The sequence below is a fragment of the Cucurbita pepo genome, chromosome LG14 (genome assembly GCF_002806865.2).
Source record: "Cucurbita pepo subsp. pepo cultivar mu-cu-16 chromosome LG14, ASM280686v2, whole genome shotgun sequence".
Lineage (NCBI taxonomy): Eukaryota > Viridiplantae > Streptophyta > Magnoliopsida > Cucurbitales > Cucurbitaceae > Cucurbita > Cucurbita pepo.
This window is the reverse complement of record NC_036651.1, coordinates 2680457-2700128: the sequence shown is the minus strand read 5'-3', so window position 1 is coordinate 2700128 and position 19672 is coordinate 2680457. Positions and strand designations below refer to the sequence as shown.

Below are 19672 nucleotides of genomic sequence, written 5' to 3'. Positions count from 1 at the left end.
TTGAATATTCTTTTTGTCAATTATTATTCAACTGACTATAAGTAGTTGGGAAAAATTGTTTTAGTGCGGCCCAGTGGGCCAATGGGCCGATAAAACCCCTTTTTGATAATATTTTTCAAATATTTTCGGTATCGACCCTTTATTTTGAAATATTGCATAATTCCCCCCGGCTTTCTACTCCGAAAATCTCCCGCTCGCTAACTACTTCAGATTTCTCGGACTTCGATTTCTTCCCTCACTTGCAGTTCGTCACTTCGCCGTCGCCGCCGCCGCGACTCTACGGCATTAACTGGAGTCGACTCACCGACTCGTTTCACTGGCAGCTGTTTTCTAATTTATTCCATCTGCTGCGTTGCTGTCGCGCCATTTCCGCATCGTTTGATTTCAGGCAGAATTTAGCAAGACAGGGTTGGGGATCATAGTGTATACAAGTTTTGAAAATGGATAAGAAGCACGAGATTGGTACGCCGGTGAGCTCCAGCCAGATCGATCTGAAAAAGTCATTCAAGCTTGCCGTTCGTTCTCTCCTCACTTCCTGTTCCAGGGAGGTAAGAACGAAAGTTTCTGCAATATGTATAATGTCTTGTTCATACTTTTTATGGAAATGGTGCGGAATTGGTACTTAGGAATGAGAATTAGCATTCCAACTGGCAATTTGGTCACGAGTGATTTTTTAGGCTACTTTTATTTTGAAGGAGATGGTAAAATTTCTGTAGTTGTGCTTTTTTGTTACATAATTAAGGAGTTCCGGGAATGCTTTTCGAGATTTACGACTGCGGAGCAAGAATATCTTCATCGTCTTTTCATTCAGGTACTAGTATGTTGCCTTTTTATGCTCCCCGCTACCTCTACGGAAAGCTGAGGTGAAAGCAAATTAGTATCATTTGGACGCAGTGTAATTATTTAATTTAAATTGGAGCATGTCGAGTTTATTGTAATACAGTTCTAGGACGTTTTCTTGCTTAAATCCTTCATAAGTTTCTTGCATGTGCAAATTCTGTACTGTCTTAAATGGTTAACAGCATGTTATTTGCTTTAGTTGTTCATAATTTGCATATTTTCTTATTGCTTCTTGTCTCCTTGGTCATTGGAATAATGAATTTTGGTGTTCATCGAAACTTTCAGGTTATAACTTCTTTGCATGGAAACATAGAGGTATATATTTCCATTCAAGGCTTTGCTTCAGAATCCATCCTGATAATTCCATTTCGGGAATTCTTAATTAGTAATGTGATTATGTCTCACCTTTTTCTCAACGAGGCACTTAATGACATACTATGCTTAGCTTACTGTTTTATCAGAGCTAGACACCAAGCGGTGTGCCAACGAGGATACAAGGCCCCAAGGGGGTAGAGTGTGAGATCCCACGTTAGTTGGAGAGGGAACGACGCATTTCTTATAAGGGTGTGAAAACCTCTCCCTAGTAGACGAATTTTAAAACCGTGAGGCTGAAGGTGATATGTAATGGGCTAAAACGGACAATATTTGCTAACGGTCGGCTAGCCATTCTATGTATATATACACATACAAACACATGGTAATGATAACCAAAAATTTGATTGCTTCTGGTTCTAAGTGTTAAGGGAATGGGAAGGGAAAATTTTCTAAAAAATATGTAAAAAGTGTTGAATAATTTTCTTTCGGTATAGTGCAAATTGGCTTCCTCAGCGGGATGCAAAAGCAACCCAGGCAACCACCTGAGAGAAGGTGCTTACCATAGACTAGTGCAGTCTCTGTCACCCATTGCAGTAGGCAATCACATAAGCTTGTCTCAAAATAAATCTCACAATAAGCTTCTCTCCTATTACATTGTGTGATCGTCAACAGCATTTCATTTTTAATTCTTTTTTTACATATTGCAATTTTTGGTCAATAACACTACCATTGTCTGAAATGTACAGGACGAGTTTGAGTCATTATGTGTTGAAACACAGGTAATTCTCCTGCTTCTGAGAACGAAATAATACTTTTTAAGGTATGGGCATGATTTCTTGGACAAGTTCAATATGATTACGGGGAGAACCTTCATTGAAACTATTGATATCTCAGTTTTGAAAAACTCAACTTAGTTTGAATGTATAAGATATCGGAGTCCAAACAGGCAATGGCGGGTTTCAATCAAAAAAGAAAAAGGAAAAACATGAGTGATGAGAAAGAAATAATGGAAATGGGAGTGTTGATCATGATGGTTCGCATGATAGTAAATGTTATCGACATTATGTAATGTTTCATGCTATAAAATGATTATCTTCTCCTCAATTTCCAATTTTATATGTTGGGATTTGTTTGAAGTGATGTATTGCTAGCCATTTGTGTCTGTATGCAGATAACTTTCCCTCTTAACATCGTGTCACTGTTCTGCTTGCATTATAATAGTTTTGCTTTATGCAGGTGGGACTTGTACTTGATAATGTTGAACAACTTTTGGAAGAGCAAGATCTAGACCCATTGTATTCCAAAAAGTAGGTATCTTCTGCTGCCAGGTTATTTTCTGGATCATATTTTAATGTTCTAATTAGATATAGGCTAAAAAGATATTTTTGGTCCATGAAGGTACTAACCTAGTTTTTGAACTTTAGTTTATAATAAATTAGCATATACTTTGTGACAATTTAGTTTTTAAACTTAAGTGTCAATTTCTTTTTATAATTTTATGATGGAAAGACTTTGTCTTGGTTGGTTATGAACACATTTGGTCCAAAACAAGTTAATCTATCAATATATGAAAAAATGTGATTAAATATTTACAAATTTTTTAATCACGTACTAAAATTTAGGAATTAACAAGTTAAGTTTAGGAACTAATTTTTTTAAAATCTTAAATATATTTTATAAATGAAAAATCACCTGAAACACTCGTTGATTATACAACGGTTAGAATGTTAACTAGCCTAAACCCTTCTGTTATAACATTTTTAGTGACATAGAAGTATAATTTTTTTGTTAAATTGTGACAATTCTGTTCGAGAATTTGATTGCGATGATTATTATAATTGGGAGATGGTGTGTACATTTTGCAATACATTACTTATGGCGTCGTAGGTACAATTGTAAAATTTTCTGTAAGTTTGTGGTTAAATGCCCTCGTATTCCCTTCTAGTTTTTCTTTTTTATGCAATGGGATGGGAATGGGGTTTCACAGTCGTCGGGTTTTCATAGCTTTACAGATTGAATTTCTCTTGAGTTAATAAATAACATGTAATGCAGGACAAACATAATGGAAATTGCCAATTATCTATCCATGACAAAGAAGAATGAGATCCAACACTTGAAGGACATGCTAAAAACGGTGAGCAACACTTGTAACTAATCAAACCAACTTAACTCATCTTTTCTTCATCAGTAAATCTAAATAAAGGTCTTCTCTAGGCTGAGGAACAGAACCGGCATGTTCAAGGCCGTATTGATATCCTAAGGAAAGGAGTGCAAGATGCCTCGGCCATGGAAGATGCTGTTGAAAAGGTGCAGTTTTTATTTGGTTACCTTTTTCCAACTCTTCCAAATGGATAAATAATTTAAGAATGCTGACGAAAGTAAACTTTGATTGCCTATCAAACATCAGAAAATCCAGAATGCTGACCAAACATGCTTAAACCATTGCAAAGAAATTCAAACTCACGACATAGTTTCTAACCTGTATATCTGAATTCATGCAATCTTCCACAGCTAAGAAACAGATGCAGAGCTTATGCAGATGATGGTGTTAGCAGAACGACCTTCGATACTTGACCGATGCTCCTCCGACTCGCTGTTGCCATCCCATGTGTTTACATCCAAGAATTGCTGTTAAATAACAAGGTCAGTATTTAATCTAGTACTAGATTTCACTTGGGTAGTTTTATGTGCCAGTTTCTTCAGCTTAGCTCAAGCTTTATATTTATTATTTATGTCACGTCTGCAATTTTACATGTTTTATTCTGTATAATTCATACACTCTGTATTGTAACAAAGAAATATTAAATGCCCCATCAAGCATCAGCTATGTTAGAACTCTATATGGCCCTTGTTTTTCTCCTTCACTCTCTCTCTAGAGATATCTTTGGTAGGCTTTAACATCCTCTTTGCAATGGAATTTGTACACGCAATTCATGATGAGTTGAAAATTTATGTGCAACATCTCATAAAGGACACCCTAACCATTAAGTATTTTTTGATGCAAACGTTCCACGACTGGATGCTTACGTAGTATATACATCTATATGTTAGATATTTATATGTGTATGTGGTGTAGGTGTCATTCTGAGCTCTCTAAGAAAAGGAGTGATTGACCTTTTTTAGGCAGGGTTGGATGAATTGGCATGTTTATCCACGAAATGGCTTGCCAATTAAATTAATTGATTATCGTTTGAATTGCTCTAAATTTATGTTATTTCTTGTGATTTAGCATGCTAAGTATGAACCACTATTTCAAATTCATTGAACTCCTTTAGGTTGATTCAAATATTTGGAATCAATTAATTAAAAACTTATAGTCGAAATTGATATATAACTAATTGTTAACTCGCTATAATATATACTTGGATAGCATTATCTCATTTAGGTAATCCATTTTACCTCCTTAATAGTGACTATCAAACAAACTAGTTTTTGAGGTGCTAAGTGAGCATAGCATTAAAGATAGCTAACATATTCTCTTGATATGAATGGTTTAAATTCGATATGGATGGTTTAAATTCTCGAGCAATTCATAGCATGGCTTCTAACACCTGTTGGTAGCACATTGTTTGTCAACTTTTATATTTTCCAAATTTGGTATTACTTGTATCTCTAAAGGATCCTCCATATTTGCTTTGCATCCCACGTGGCAAGGAGTCTTAATTAAAAGCAAGTGAATTCCTCCCAAAGAAAAAAAGGTAAATATAGCATTTAAGGATAAATAAATTAATATTTGCATCAATATAAGCAATACGATTAGAACCTAATGAGATGATTATTTAAATAATCTAAATTAGGAACAATATTGTGATGTGATGTGAGATGATTATTTAAATAATCTAAATTAGGAACAATATTGTGATGTGATGTAATGTGTAATTGAATCGGCAAATTTGAAATTGATTACAATTAATGAATGAAGCTAAGCAATGACAACGCATCAAAATGTCAAAACCAAAACTTGATATTCAACATGACGACAATCGGAAGAGATTTCATAGAAGGAAGCTCCATTACGATAATACAATTAAAGTCAATTTTATAATTAATACAATGGTAGATTTTTAAGTCCTCCTAGACTTTTTTTTTTATTTTTTTATTTTAGCGAGATCTTTTAGATTTTATTCGTTGATAAATATACACGTGTCAATAGTTTTGATTTGATGTACCAAGCAAGATATTTATAGAAGGGCGATCAAAATACTTATATAGGTAAATATTTATATACAAAATTCATTATAAATATTTAACATCTTTTTTAAATAAGTTTACGATATTTTATTTTTATTTTTGATAAAATAGAAATATTTATGACAATTTTGGGTTGAAATTGTCTAAGTTGTGGCCAATTTTGTTTATAATTGTTTAGATATGCATTGGACGAAAATAAAATAAATAATAAAACAAACTGTATGAAGCATGCAATATATATAAATATATTTTCTTATAAAAGGTGGCAGCCACGAATGCAAGCAAACCAAATTCAGCTCCTTTTGTGGCGCCACGTGTCTCTCTCTCTCTCTCATCATTTCATAATAATTTCGCTTACTTTCGACCATTATCTTATAATAATCTTACAGCTAGTAAGTACATCATTTCTCCAATAAATATTAGAATTTTGAGATTTTGAACTTTGACCTCGAACTGAAATAAATAAATTATTGAACAAGTTTCGTATCGGAAAATATATATTATTATCTGATTTTGTTTCTTATTTTGTAATTTACAAATCAAACATCGTCGATTATGAAATTTTGTAGTTATATTTAATAGGTCATAAACATTAAAACATAATTGATAAGTCGTTCAAATTTGTATATAGTAAGTATTAAAATTTTTAAAATATCAAATAGGTCGTTGAAGTATTTGTATGTTAAATTTTGTATTTATTATAATATAAAGCTTTTAATTTTTTTTTTTTAAGTGATAGGGTTGTAGATTTGAAATGTCGAATAAATTAATAAATTTTTATATAAACCATGGAGAAAAAATGAGATTAATTAAAAAAATTCTAAATAAGCCATTGAGAAAAAAAGAAAATATAATTATAATTTATAGTAAGAAAGGATGAAAAATTGATTTTATTTTAAAGTACTTTGAAAAAATATAAAATATGAAAGAATTAAAAATTAGAAATGATTTATTCATTTTAGGAGAAAGTCAACGGAAACAGCAGCGGTTAGTAGCTAGTTTAATAATTATTAGGGTAAATTATATCATATGTTAATTTAAATATTTATCTAATTAAGTATTTAATAAAATTCAAATATTTTTTGTGTTTAACGTTTGAATCTCCAATTGTTTTATTTATTTAGAAATAATGTTCAATTTAAATTAATAATGGCATCATAAATAGCCACATCATTTTTTCTTTGGCAATTTAACTAATAATAACATAATAAATAGCCATATAATTTTTTTTTCATTTTTAATTGTTTTATGTGCATTGTTGGTTTGTAAAAAAATTGTAAGTATATTCAATTGGCTAATAACCTCGGATAATCCGTTTAAATCTCGATTAGAAAAAAAAGACTCCTAAAGTCTTAAACCCTAATTAGATACTTTCTCATGTGGGACTATGTCATAACAAAAACCTTCCAAGAAAGATCGTTAACTTTATCATGGCTCAATTACTTGCCAATAAAATGTGTACGAGGTTGGGTAGGGCAATATAATTAGTCTTAAAATTAACTAACTAATTTATTTTTTTTGATATAGTAAAAGAAATATATATATATATATATATATATATATATATATATATATATATATATATTAAAAATATTTATATTAGGTAAGGACGGGGAATATAATTCCGTCCTCTGTCCTTGGCCGTATTTATCTAATTGAGAAAATGTTTCCCATTCTCTTGCTTATGCTCCATCAAAACGGGATATCTTCTTGTTCTTAGCGAGTTTTGAGTCTTGTCGACAAAATGGACATTTCTACTTACCTATTGGCTCTCGTTAATGAGATCAAATTAATTCTTACCATTTTCAACTTTAAGAAATTACGTTTCTCCATTTTCACCTTTTTTTTTTTAATTTTAAGAATTCAAACAAACAAAATAAAATTTGAATGATTCATAGATATTTTGATTTGAAAATTGAATAATTAAAGAGAGATAAGGTAAGTCACGTGGCTTTTTTTCATTGGAAACATAGAAGAATCTATTTAATATAACATTAATTTTTTGTGTTGAATAAATAATAGTCATGGGAAAGTCAAAGTTGAGAAAAGGGAGGAAGAGAATTAAATTCCCTAATTAATATATATTTATTTATTATATGTCGAATATTCAAAAGGGTTAGGGTAGATGAGATGATTTATTTCCAGCATTTTAAGTCAACACGTCATGGTCATGTTTGGCTGTCTGTTCATTGTTTGACTCTTAAATACATAAATAATAAACCCTTTTTTACTTTTTTTAGTTAATAATTTCCCCTATTTTTATTTCATTTTATTTCTCTTAAATTCCCAATTTTTGTATTTTCTACCTTAATAATAAAAATATTAAATCCCTCTAATTCTTTTATCGATCCATATTGTTACGAGTTTACGCATAATACCAATCAACTGACCGACCGACCCATCTAAATTACCATTATACCCTTGCATTTAGTGATGGGAGTAATAGGAAGAGAACTTATATTATAATACTTATTAGCCTTGCGTGGAAATTTTTGGTTACAACAAAATTGGTATGTAAAAGTAAAGTAAATACAGATGAGGACTTTTCCCCATTCATTTCATGTAAAATTTAAAAAAAAAAAAAAAAGAATAAAACTCACAAAAAATCAGGACCGTTGGGTTTTTCTAAAGTATATCCAAACTATAATGACTCTCTTGCGAGTCAGAAACTGTCCCCTTTTGCCCAAAAAACCATAACAGAGCACATTTCCTCTGTTTCTGATTCTTCTTTACCTCACTGATGCTGATTTGACCTTAGACAACAGTTTTCCATTGCTCTATTTCTATTTTTAGAAACTTTTTCTGAATTTTTCACTCAAAGTTTTGGAACAATCTTCGTATTCTCTTCTCTTGATCTTTTTTTTTTCTGGGTTTCTGTGTTCTTCTGTTTTTACTTCTTGAGAGAGATTTTAATGGGAAGCCCATTATGGGGAAGCGCAAAAGGACCGTATTGAATGCCTTCTTGAGCGCCCACTACACTCCATCTGCATAAATTTCAAGCCAACAGCCAAATCAATCACATGGGTCTTCTTGGATCAGATGATTTTGAAGGTTAAAGATTGAGAAATTACCGACCTGTACTTGGTGGTTAAATGATGGAGAAGAACGAGCATTTCGAGCTTGGCCAGTTCATTTCCTGGACAAGAGTGGGTTCCATTGCCAAATGGCATGTAGGTATTGGGTTTTTGAGGGACCTGTTTCAATCATAATAAACACAATCATTGAATGTTTGGGCTAAACCAAATTTGTGTGGGAAAAAGGAAAGGGAAGAAGAATATGTTCTTGTTTTTCTAAATGAAGTAAGCAAGCCAGCAATTAATAAATAAATACACTGTGCTCTGTTTCCTCTGTTTTTACCTCGAATCTTGAAGGATCGAACTTGTCTGGTTGAGGGAAATTTTCTGGGCTGTGATGAATGTTTCTGAAAAGAGGAAGAACTTTCCATCCTTTTGGAATCAAATAGCCTGAAGATGGAGAGTTTTTGAATCAGAAAACAGATGAAAATGGGTTTTGATTTCAGAATTTAACTTTTTTTTCTTGGGTTTGTGTTCTTACCGTCAAATTCTACATCTTCCACGGCTTCTCTGAAGGTAAATGATAGAACTGAAGCAACTCTTAGAGTTTCTTGAATCACCCTTGAAGTGATCGGCATGTTTTTGGTGTCAGCCCAGGTGAGATTATCATCTCCACTCTGTTTTTCCTTCATGATTGCTTCTTGTTCATCCTATAAACCCAAGAACAGAGGAGAATTCATTTCAATTTATTTCTAAGCTCTAGGAAAAGAAAGTGGAATTTGGGTTTTGGTTTAAGTTTAGAGATGATTCTTACAGTGACAGCTTGAAGAACACTTGGGTTTTCTCCTAGATACTTCAAGATCCATGTTAGAACACTTGCGGTCGTGTCCCGAGCAGCGAATATTAGACCGATGACGTTATCGGCGATCTGTTCATCGGTGAGGCCTTCCTTTTCACCCATGAAAGATCCAAGGAGATCGTTGTGATCGCGCTTCATTTCTCTTCTGGTTGAGAGGATCTTGGTTAAGATATGTGCTAGCTCTTTCCTTGCTTTCATGGCCTTGTGGAAGAGTGTTCCTGGCAGGTTTATCGGCATTGAATTGTACCCTTTTTCAAGTGTGTAATAGCATCGCTTCAAGTCTTCGAAGTAAAGAGCTTCTTCTTTTCCAAATATCGAAAGTAAAGAAACCTCGAATGCAAACTGAAGAAGAACAAGAAGAACATAATTAACCAAATATACAAACCATTCGAAAAAAAACCAGAGTATATGAATAAGAAACAGAGATGCTCTGTTTTTGCTCTGTTTTTACTCTGTTTTTAATGTAAAGAATTGAGGAAGAACTGTATTATACCATCTTCATTTCTTGGAAGGTATTGATCAATTGTCCATCCCATGATTGAACAGTGTTCTTAGCAATGGATTCGATACTCGGGACGATGTTTCGAATCGCTTCAGGCATGAATGTTCGAAGAACGAGGCGTCGTAATTTAGCATGGTAGTCACCTTGGTGAAAGAAGATGGCATTTTTGCCCAACATCCTTTCTTTACTGGCTGGAAATGTAGGCTTAAAGAGATGAGCTTTAGTGACCAACACAAACTTAGCAGCTTCAGGGCTAGAAACCATCACACAAGGATAACCCAATATGTGGGACTTGAAAATAGGACCATATCTGTAATCAAAACACAACAAAATCAATCAAATTAATCAAATTAATCAAAACCCATTTGAGAAACAAACCCAAAAACATGAACAGAGAGAGAAACAAATAAAAACCTCTTCTTCTTTGAGGCGAAGAAGACATTGGGATCTTGAGAGTAGAGTTGGAGGGTTTCACCCATGTAAGGCCAGCCCATTGAGCCCGGCGGAAGGGGAAGTTTCCGGCGAGCAGGGGCGGAGAATTTGAAAAGAAAATGAAGAAGAAGAAGAAAGAAGGCGGCGATGACGGCGGCGAAACAGAACATGTTTCGGAGTTGTTTGGTTTATGGCGTATGGATGAAATTGGGAGAAGAAATTAGGAGGGTGAAGAAAAAAGGGATTAAGAAAGGGGTATTTATAGTGTTTTGATGGAGTGGGGCGAGGAAAGAGGGAAGGAAACAAGCAAATAACACACACAAAGGGGTTTTCAATACAGCTCAAGGCGCACACACGGAATCTCCTTCCAGCTCATACTTCTCTCTCCCCTACCTCCTAAAAATAAAAATCATATCACCTCCTCCCTCACAATATAACTGTCTCCTAATAATCACCCTAGATTTAAACCCGTGTAGGTACCCAAATAACTACCGAGCACACACAAATCCGACATAATTTCACACTCAGACATAAACCCGACACACTTTCACGGTTCTTAGCTCATACGTTCATCAATCAGGCATAAACCCAATACACTGTTACGATTTTCCTCAGTCAGACATAAACCCAAGTCACTTTTATGAGTTTTTTCTCGTGGGGTTATCGATACAAAGCTGTCAGCTACATTGTGACGGTCGTTTACTTTAATTTTTTAATTTGTTTTTTAAACTATAGGGAGAGAGATGAAGGCAAGCTAAGAAGGAAAGGGACTAAGAGAGCACGTGTCCCAAGCCAAAAGGACTACAAAAATAGCGTGTGGGGGATACTTTAATTTTAATATTATTATTTTTGTTAGATAAAGAGTGGCGCTAGTGATCAGGAGAGGTTGCAATTGTAAAAAAATTAAAATTTAAAAATTTAAAATTTAAAATTAAATGTCCTTTGGCTAAGACAAAAGGGGACTTTGTATTATAAATATTTAACAACCTTTTCCATTATTTTAAATACACTCACTAATCTCCTCTTCCTTTCTCTTATAAATAAATAAATAAATAAATAAATAAACTCCGACCTTCTACTAATTTTTTTAATCAACTTTGGATAATAATATTCATACCAACAGCCCGATTTAAAACATTGACTAATTGTATAATCGTTTAGTACATGTAATCTCTATATGCGTCTTTAAGGATTACAGCTTTTTATATCGAGACATGTCTTTTCTTTTACTTTTTAAAAAAGAATCGATTCCAATATTAATTACGTGTTCATTTTAAAATTACCGACCGTTTATTTTATAAAAATTGAAGAAAGAGAGAGAAAATTAGGTCATGTGTTAGAAGTAGTCATATAATTAACATTTTTTTTAACAATATTAACCGTCAATTTTGTGTGAGATTTGTTAATTGTCTCACAATCTCTTCATGAACAATTTTAATCCCATCAACTTCGACCTAAAATCTTAGGTGCCCGAGAGCTAGTTAGATCATGCAACCAATTTTTCTCTTTTTTTCTCGTTATTATAAATCCGTTAAATAGAATCGATCGGCATTTGTACAGATTTGTAAAACCTTGAGAAAAAAATAATACCGACCCTAAAAATTTATAATTATATACTTTTTGAAAATTTTAAAAATTTATAATTAAAAATTTTAATTCAACAAACACCCAATTACTCAACGTCCCACAATATATAATTTTTCATCAAACCTTATCTAATTAGCATGCATGCACAACTAACCAATGGAGTTGACTTTTGCTTCTTCAATAATGAAAAAAAATAATTATGCAAATGAGAGAGTCAAAATATTAATTTATATAGCCCTAAATTAATTAATAAAATAATGATTATTGATCAAAAGTCTTGATTATATTATATTTACGTTAGGACATCAAATTGCATATATGTCACTTAAAATGTCTTTTTGTATTTGAAAAAAAAAACAATTCTTAAAAATACGAAACTTAAAACATTAAAAAAATTATTAAAATTAGTTACGGTTATTTTAATTAATTATTTATCTCCGAATATCATTAGAGTATTAATTTTTGTCCTCGTATGTCAATTGAGACAACTACGATTAGTATATCTGTCATAGTGAATAATATATGTATAAATTATTTGAGTAAGTAACTAGAGTATTCTGTATACGCGCAATTCACTCGTACACGGTGCTGCTAATAAATAGATGAACGAAAGAAGGGGGAGAAATGAAATTGATTTGGGGGAATTAATGCTAGCTCCCATCCCTTTTGAATTCAAAGGACATGGTGATGCATTTTGCCTTTGTGCATTAATGAAGGCTAAAAGCAAGTGTGTGTGTAGTAGTTGCATCTACCTCCATCAAGTTTGACCATGACCAAAAATGTCAATGTCTTTATGTTTGGACTTTATTGCAACTTCTTCCCTTTTCATTATATGAATTTGTGTGGAAAAAATGTCATTAGGTTTTATTATTGTTAAGGCCCATATTCGATTTGACTCGTTACGTATCACTGTCAGTCTCACAATTTTACAACAATTCTGCTAGAGAGAGGTTTCCATGCCCTCATAAAGAGTGCTTTGTTCCCCTCTCCGACCAATGTTGAATCTCACTAACATGATCTACACAGACCAACATGAGTCCTTCCAACATACTTTATCCTCACCCATATGCATTTTTAAAAAAATTTCAAGAGGTTACCTAGAGCTGCTCCAAACAAAACATATTTAACTATGAAATTTAATACCATAAATTTAACTTAAATTTTAAACTTAATTTCTAACAAAAAAAAAATCTATTTATAATGGATTTTAAAAACATTAGAAAATAAAACAAAAATGTGATTGAGAAATTATAAAAATGAATTTCCTTTAATATTGATTTATATATATATATATATATATTTAATTATTAATTAATTTGTGTGTGATAAAAGTAGTTAAATTGATTATTTAGGCAGGTAAGTTTTCAGGGTAATTAATAGGCATCTTATTTGTAATTTATTTGGTTGGTTCAATAATTCTCATAATTAATTGTCAAAGTTGAATGTCAAAACCTAGGGATACATGAAAATTGTAATTCTAGTCCAAAATGGTTCACATTTTTTTTAATATATTAATGTGAAAAATTTGTCAACATTAGTTTCATCTTAAAATATATTAAAATTATTAATATCATAGACTTAAATTCTTGAATTTTGAATCCATTTAACTATGAAAAAAAATTTAATTGATTTAGTCTATTAACTACAACTTGTTATAATATAGTTTTTATATTTGAAAATTTTAATAATTTAATAAATTCCTTAAACTTTAAATAACTTTTTCTAAAAAAAAAATTATTAGATCGATATTAAATTTCTTTACAATTTTACATAATTTAAGTTGCATGCTTAAAATCATTAAAATTTTATGATATAATAAGGAATCAATACGAGGGGAATAAGATTCGGATTACCTTGTTGATCGAATATCTCAAGGAAAAAACACTTGTTTGAGATTCGAATCACTCCACAAGCAAGATTGATCATGTCGAGCATGAATGATTCTACATGCAACCTAAACTACATAGAATTGCAAAGAAACTTAGCCATGGGATAAAGAACAGCACAAATGCTTTTTTAATAATATTTTCCAAGTCTACTTACAAATACAACATACATCGCTTTGTATAGCCTCAAAATGAAACTACTCAAGACATTCCAAGAGTTGTAACATTCATATTTAATGGCTATAATTAACCATAAAGTAAATTAAAAGTCTTAAAATACATTAATGAAATACAATAACTCTCTGTAATCCACCCAAAATTTATAATATGAAACTTTATTCTTCTTGGATGTGGCATGAATTGAAATATCTTTTGATAATTTCAACAATATTTTCTTCACATCTTCATTGAAGCATATTGTATGATTGATGTCTCTTGTTCATGTCATTTTATATTTTAATATTTATGATCTAATAGATTGCATATTTACGAGCGTTTATGAAGGTTCTTAAATTTTATGGTAAAGTATAATTAATTAAGAACTTTAAACAAAAACCATTAAATTAAGTAGAACAAATTTTTAATATTTAACCAAATAAAAACTAAAAACAAATATAATTTTGGTTTGGAAGAATTTGTGGGGCATAAAAGTCAGCGGTCATAAATGATAAAACAGTCAAATGAAATATATACACATAAATAAATAAATAAATAAAGCAGAAATACAGAGTTTCTTTTATATCTCAAGTCAATTATTACAGATTCATAAAAAATAAAAATAAAAATAAAAAAAGGTACAGAAATTTGTACAACATGAACACACCTGCTTATTATGTGCCAAATCCTGAGAACCTTAGCCAGTTGTCATAATTTAATAATTTTTTATTCTTTTTTTAATTTTTTTTAAATTTATTATTATTATTTTTTTTTTGTAAAAATAAAATAATAAAATGTTTGCAATGGATATGTACAAGAGAAGGAAATTATCCTGAAAGGTTGTATTCTACACTGCCAATGCATATAATTCATCCATCCATCATTTTCATCTATTTAATTTTACAAATTAATTTATTAATTATAAATCCGTGTCGATTTCGTGTTTTTTTTAATATTACAAACACTATCAATATTAATATTATAAGGATGGTTTCTTTTTTATATGAAAAGTCAACCTCAAGGTTTAGTCTAACATATCAATCTGTGGTTGTAACAACTTGTTCATTAATTCAACTGTTTCTCCTATAATGGTTTCATGTTCCTCTGTTGATTGGTTATTCTTCACCGTTAGTATCTCTTTTTCCAATTTAAATCTCGATGAGTTTACTAAGTTGAATGATTGAGTTTTCGTTCGATCCATTGTTAGTTCATTTTCATTTAACGATCTCGTCTTTTATGAAAACGATCTCTATTTGACTCCGTGTCGTTTTAGTATGAGGAAGAAGTGGACTCTAGAAGTAATTGGTCGTTTTACAAAACATTTTGTGAGATCCCACGTTAATTAGAGAGGGTGGATTGTGAGATCCCACGTCGGTTTGAGAGGGAAACAAATCGTTCCTGGTAAGGATGTGGAAACATTGAGGGAAATCTCCAAACAAAAAAACACAAATAGGGCAATATCTGCTAACTGTGGTCTTGAACAAGTTACACATTGATTTTTTAAACATAGACATTGTGGTTGTCGTTTGAGATACCAACGTTCACTTGTTTATCATAGAGCCTACCAGCCTAAAAATGGGTTGCGACGTGGACTAATCATGTCTGAACATGGACGATTGAAAATTCAAAGATGTATGTTATTGTATCATGTAAGTTTAAGTTACTGTTGAGACATGGAAGACATCTGTAAAGTCACTTATATTAGTTGTGGTTTAGATGAGGTGTGGAGGTAACAATATTTGACTATACTAGAGTGGACGGATGTAACTGAGTTAAATTTAAAATTTAACCATTTATTTATTTTTAAATTAATGAAAAGTAGATGGAAAGAATTTACTAAAGTAACTTTAGTTTTCAAAAAAATAAAAAAAAAAACGAAATAAAAATAATTATATATTAATTTGGAGGAAAGAGTGGGCGAGAAAGATAGGGTTACACCAAAGACACAACCAATTATGTACATAAAAGCAAGTGGTAATATGAGCATGATAGTATTATTAAATACATAATTTCCCTAAACCAAACTTTTTATGAAATCAATCAAGTGGACTTCATATTCTCTCACCTTTGCTTTAACAGATTTTCCTAACTTATTTTTATTAATTATTTATTAAAACTTGCTCATATACAGCTTGCTTCCCACTTTATATTAATTAATTATATATTATATAACACTAACCCACTACTACAACTTCTAAACATTTCTATTTAAAGTATAAATTTCTCCCTTTTCAATTATATATAATATCGATTTTCAAAATACGGCAGGGATAGATTTTTTCACGATGGCTACTACGTTGGTTCATCAGTGTCTTACTGATAACCTCTTCATGTTCTTAAAACGCGTCTATTAGGGAGAGGTTTCCATACTCTTATAAAGAATGGTTCGTTCCTCTCTCCAACCGATATGAGATCTCACAATCCATCCTCCTTCAGGACCTAGCATCTTCGCTGACACTCGTTTCTCTCTCCAATCAATGCGGGATCTCACAATCCACCCTCTATAGGCAAGTGTCCTTGTTGGCACACTGCTCGGTGTCCACCCCCATTCGAGACTCAACGTCCTCATTGGCATACCGCCCTGCGTCTCCTCCCCTTCGAGGCTTAGTGTGTCCTCTTTGGGATTTCCGTTTCAGGCTTCCACTCAAGGTTTTTAAAACGCGTCTGCTAGGGAGCTTGTAAAGGGTGCTTCGTTCTCCTCCCCAACCGATATGAGATCTCACAATCCACCTCCCTTCTAGACCCAGCATCCTTGTTGACACTCTTTCTCCAATTTATGTGGGACTCCTATCAAATCCACCCCTATCAAGGCTCAGCGTCCTTACTAGCACACCGCCTCGTGTCTAACTCCTTCGGGGAACAGCCTCCTCGCTAGCACATCACCCGATGTATGGCTCTAATACCATTTATAACAGCCCGAGTCCACCACTAGCCGATATTGTTCTCTTTGGGCTTCCTCTCAAAGTTTCTAAAACGCGTCTGTTCGGGAGAGATTTCCACAGCCTTATAAAGAATGCTTTGTTGTTCTCTCCAACCAATATGGGATCTCACACATCCATATCAATATAATAAGTCAACTAACGAGCATGGAGAATAGTAGAAGGTGAGCCATTGATGGGTCCGGGTAGGTAGTAGAGTGAAGGTGTAAATAATTAGGAGAATGTGAGAAATAGGGGAGACAAGGAGTTAAGGGTAGATTTTGGGCATTTTCTTAAAATTAAAATTAAAATTAAAATTAAAAGAAAAAGAAAAAAAAAGAAAAAGAAAAAGAAAATTTGTGAATTGGATTTGGTTGAGGAAAGGTGTGGCTATGAAGAGGGAGAAATGTAGTTACTTGGGTTACAGCTATCATTTTGTTTTTTTATATACTTTTTATAGTGAAAGGAGAAACAGATTCAGATCTTCCACTTGCAATAATTTTAATGNCCTTTTATATTTGTATTTTATTCCCTTTTTGTAAACTTAAATCATTCTCTGAAATATTTTAATTTTATTTGATTTTTTTTTTTTTCTTTCTAAAACATCATATATATCCTTAACTCCTTATCACCTTCAAAATAATAATAATAATAATAATAATAATAATAAATCACAAGTCATCGGGTCCCACTTCAAGATTAACCTGCTTTTTATGATTAATAAAGATTTATCGAACAAAATAATTTGAAAATGACATACGTAAACATTTTGAATTTGATATTTTCTTCTTGTCTACGTGACTTTAAAATTATTATTTTTATATATAAAAATGGGTTAATGATTGTTTGTTATCGTATGTATGTTGACCGACGCTAATGTGATGATAGTCTCCCATGACAGCTAGAAGCCTTTCTCGTTATGGCTCTTATATAATCTTTCGTATAATTATCGCAAAATTAAAGCGCATAAAATCGTTTAAAACTGGTCAATTCTCTTGCACATAGACAGATGAACATAGAGATGATTGCGATTAGACTGTATTACAAAGAGATAGTATAGTTCACCTCGAGGCTATATCATATAGTATAATGTAATTCTCATGCACGAAATATGTCATTTTTATAAACCTCATAGATACATATATGTAATTGTCTTGTGTTGTGAACGGTAATTTTCATACAGACATATAGGTTTTCATGCATACTGGTTCACTAATTTGAACTAGACTAGTCTACGTGAATAAAATTAGACTGGTCTAATTGTACCTATGGTTGGAGTGTGAATTGATCCCATGCGAACAAGTTTGTGCGTTGTTCGAGCGTGTGAATGAGAGAGAATTTTCCCCGGGCATGTAGACGAACAAGTGCTTCTGCTTTCTCCCTCCTTCCTTGGTTGTTAGCAGGGGACTCGCTTTCACTATTCTTCTCCTCCCTCGGTCATGATGGATCAAGCACAAATACCTATGGATGCAGCAACGAAGTTATATTTAAGGAATCTTAAAACTGAACCCACGCAATTCAACCCTAAATGATAATTAGTGGAATCGAACTTACCATCGATTGGATCTTGGTGCTGAAGTCGAGGTGGAGTATGAGAATTGAACGGTAATAGAATCCATTAAAATTAAAATTAAGACGATAATAAATAAAATAAAATTGGAAGATAATGATTTAGAAAATGACAAGTGGTGAATTATCCAAAACAATTTGAACAGATAAAAAAGTGAAAAGAACAATTAAAGTTGGCTTTTAAAATAAAATTAAAATAAAATAAAAATAATTGAGAAATGTGCTTCCAATAAATCTATACCAAAGTGCCTCTAAACAAGTTGCATCTTTGACTAAAGAATCAACCCTACAACTTCTTTTATTATTATTATTATTATTATTAACTAATATTCTAATTAATATTTTAGTGCAACTCTTCCAATACAAATTTAATATATATTTGTTTTTTTTTTAATTTTTTTATTTATATGGCACGCGGTCTAGAATTCCGACCACGATATAGAATTTAAATTCGATATTTGATTTTTTGGCATTTCCTTGTAACATGATCACGTTATGTAATTCTTTTATACCCACAAATTAAACTATTTTTAAATGAGTGTATACTTACTGACTGACTAACACCAATCATTTCAGCATTTTATCATGTTTGGCTTCTCATTTAAGTGTTTTCTAAGAAAAATTAGTGAATGAATGTGAAATCCCACATCGATTGGAGAGAGGATCGAAACATTCTTTGTAATAGTGTGAAAATCTCTCTTTAGCTAACACGTTTTAAAACGGTAGGGAAACAGCAAAACGTAACGAGTTAAAGCAGATAATATCCGTTAGCGGTGGACTTGGACTATTACAAATGATATCAAAGCCAGTCATCGAACGGTGCGAGACACTAGTCAGAATAGAGCTAGACCCTCTTCATAGTACATGCATTTTAAAACCCATCAATACCTAACAGACTAAAACAGATAATATCTACCAACAATAGACAATGAAACACTAAAGTATTAAAAAAAAAAAAATCAAAATATATATCTTAAAAATATGAAACTAAAGTCAAAATTAGAAGAACCAAAATAATAATTATTTATTATTATTATTTTGTCTCCTGAAATTACTCCAAATGGTTTACATTGGAAAATATTAAAATAATTATTAATCAAATTAAAAAATGTCGAATATTTTTATAAATTATGGACTTACTTAATATTTTAAAAAATTGATGATTGTATTAAACACAAAATTTAAAATTTAAATAGAAACAAATTAACGTAAACTTCAAAATATATAAATAAATAAATAAATAAATAAATAAAGATTGATAGTCTATGGGCCAAAAATCCAGAATACCAGAGAAGCCACAGTTTGTGGAAAACCACTAGAAAGTGCAGACAGAAAACCAGGGGGGGAGAGAGGCAAATAAAAGAAAAAATAAAAAAGTCTACTTTTTTTTTTTTTTTTTTTTT

General features: G+C 31.8%; 2 protein-coding genes across 3 annotated transcripts; one reads left to right on the top strand and one right to left on the bottom strand.

Annotated features, from left to right (window-relative positions):
• Positions 1–172: 172 nt before the first annotated feature.
• LOC111810334 lies at positions 173–3995 on the top strand. Of its 2 annotated transcripts, XM_023697042.1 has the most exons (8): positions 173–548; positions 743–811; positions 1126–1155; positions 1902–1934; positions 2392–2462; positions 3208–3289; positions 3370–3462; positions 3667–3995. In XM_023697042.1, exons 1-8 carry the CDS (start codon positions 441–443, stop codon positions 3727–3729), a joined length of 549 nt encoding a protein of 182 aa, XP_023552810.1. In that variant the 5' UTR covers positions 173–440; the 3' UTR covers positions 3730–3995. The 2 variants fall into 2 exon arrangements, with proteins under 2 accessions (XP_023552810.1, XP_023552811.1); XM_023697043.1 differs by lacking the exon at positions 743–811.
• A 3785-nt stretch (positions 3996–7780) lies between these two features.
• Positions 7781–10402, bottom strand: LOC111810919 (abscisic acid 8'-hydroxylase 1-like). Its single transcript, XM_023697764.1, has 7 exons — positions 10136–10402; positions 9713–10031; positions 9175–9561; positions 8902–9070; positions 8704–8810; positions 8422–8540; positions 7781–8330 (listed from the first exon to the last, which is right to left on the bottom strand). Exons 1-7 carry the CDS (start codon positions 10321–10323, stop codon positions 8237–8239), a joined length of 1383 nt encoding a protein of 460 aa, XP_023553532.1. The 5' UTR covers positions 10324–10402; the 3' UTR covers positions 7781–8236.
• Positions 10403–19672: the final 9270 nt, after the last annotated feature.

Coding starts and splice junctions, on each gene's coding strand:
- LOC111810334 (XM_023697042.1), top strand. CDS start 441: ATGGATAAGAAGCACGAGATTGGTACGCCGGTGAGCTCCAGCCAGATC. Junction 549..742: donor TCACTTCCTGTTCCAGGGAG/GTAAGAACGAAA, acceptor TACATAATTAAG/GAGTTCCGGGAATGCTTTTC. Junction 1,935..2,391: donor CATTATGTGTTGAAACACAG/GTAATTCTCCTG, acceptor TGCTTTATGCAG/GTGGGACTTGTACTTGATAA.
- LOC111810919 (XM_023697764.1), bottom strand. CDS start 10,323: ATGTTCTGTTTCGCCGCCGTCATCGCCGCCTTCTTTCTTCTTCTTCTT. Junction 9,562..9,712: donor CCTTCCAAGAAATGAAGATG/GTATAATACAGT, acceptor GTTCTTCTTCAG/TTTGCATTCGAGGTTTCTTT. Junction 9,071..9,174: donor GTGTTCTTCAAGCTGTCACT/GTAAGAATCATC, acceptor TTGGGTTTATAG/GATGAACAAGAAGCAATCAT.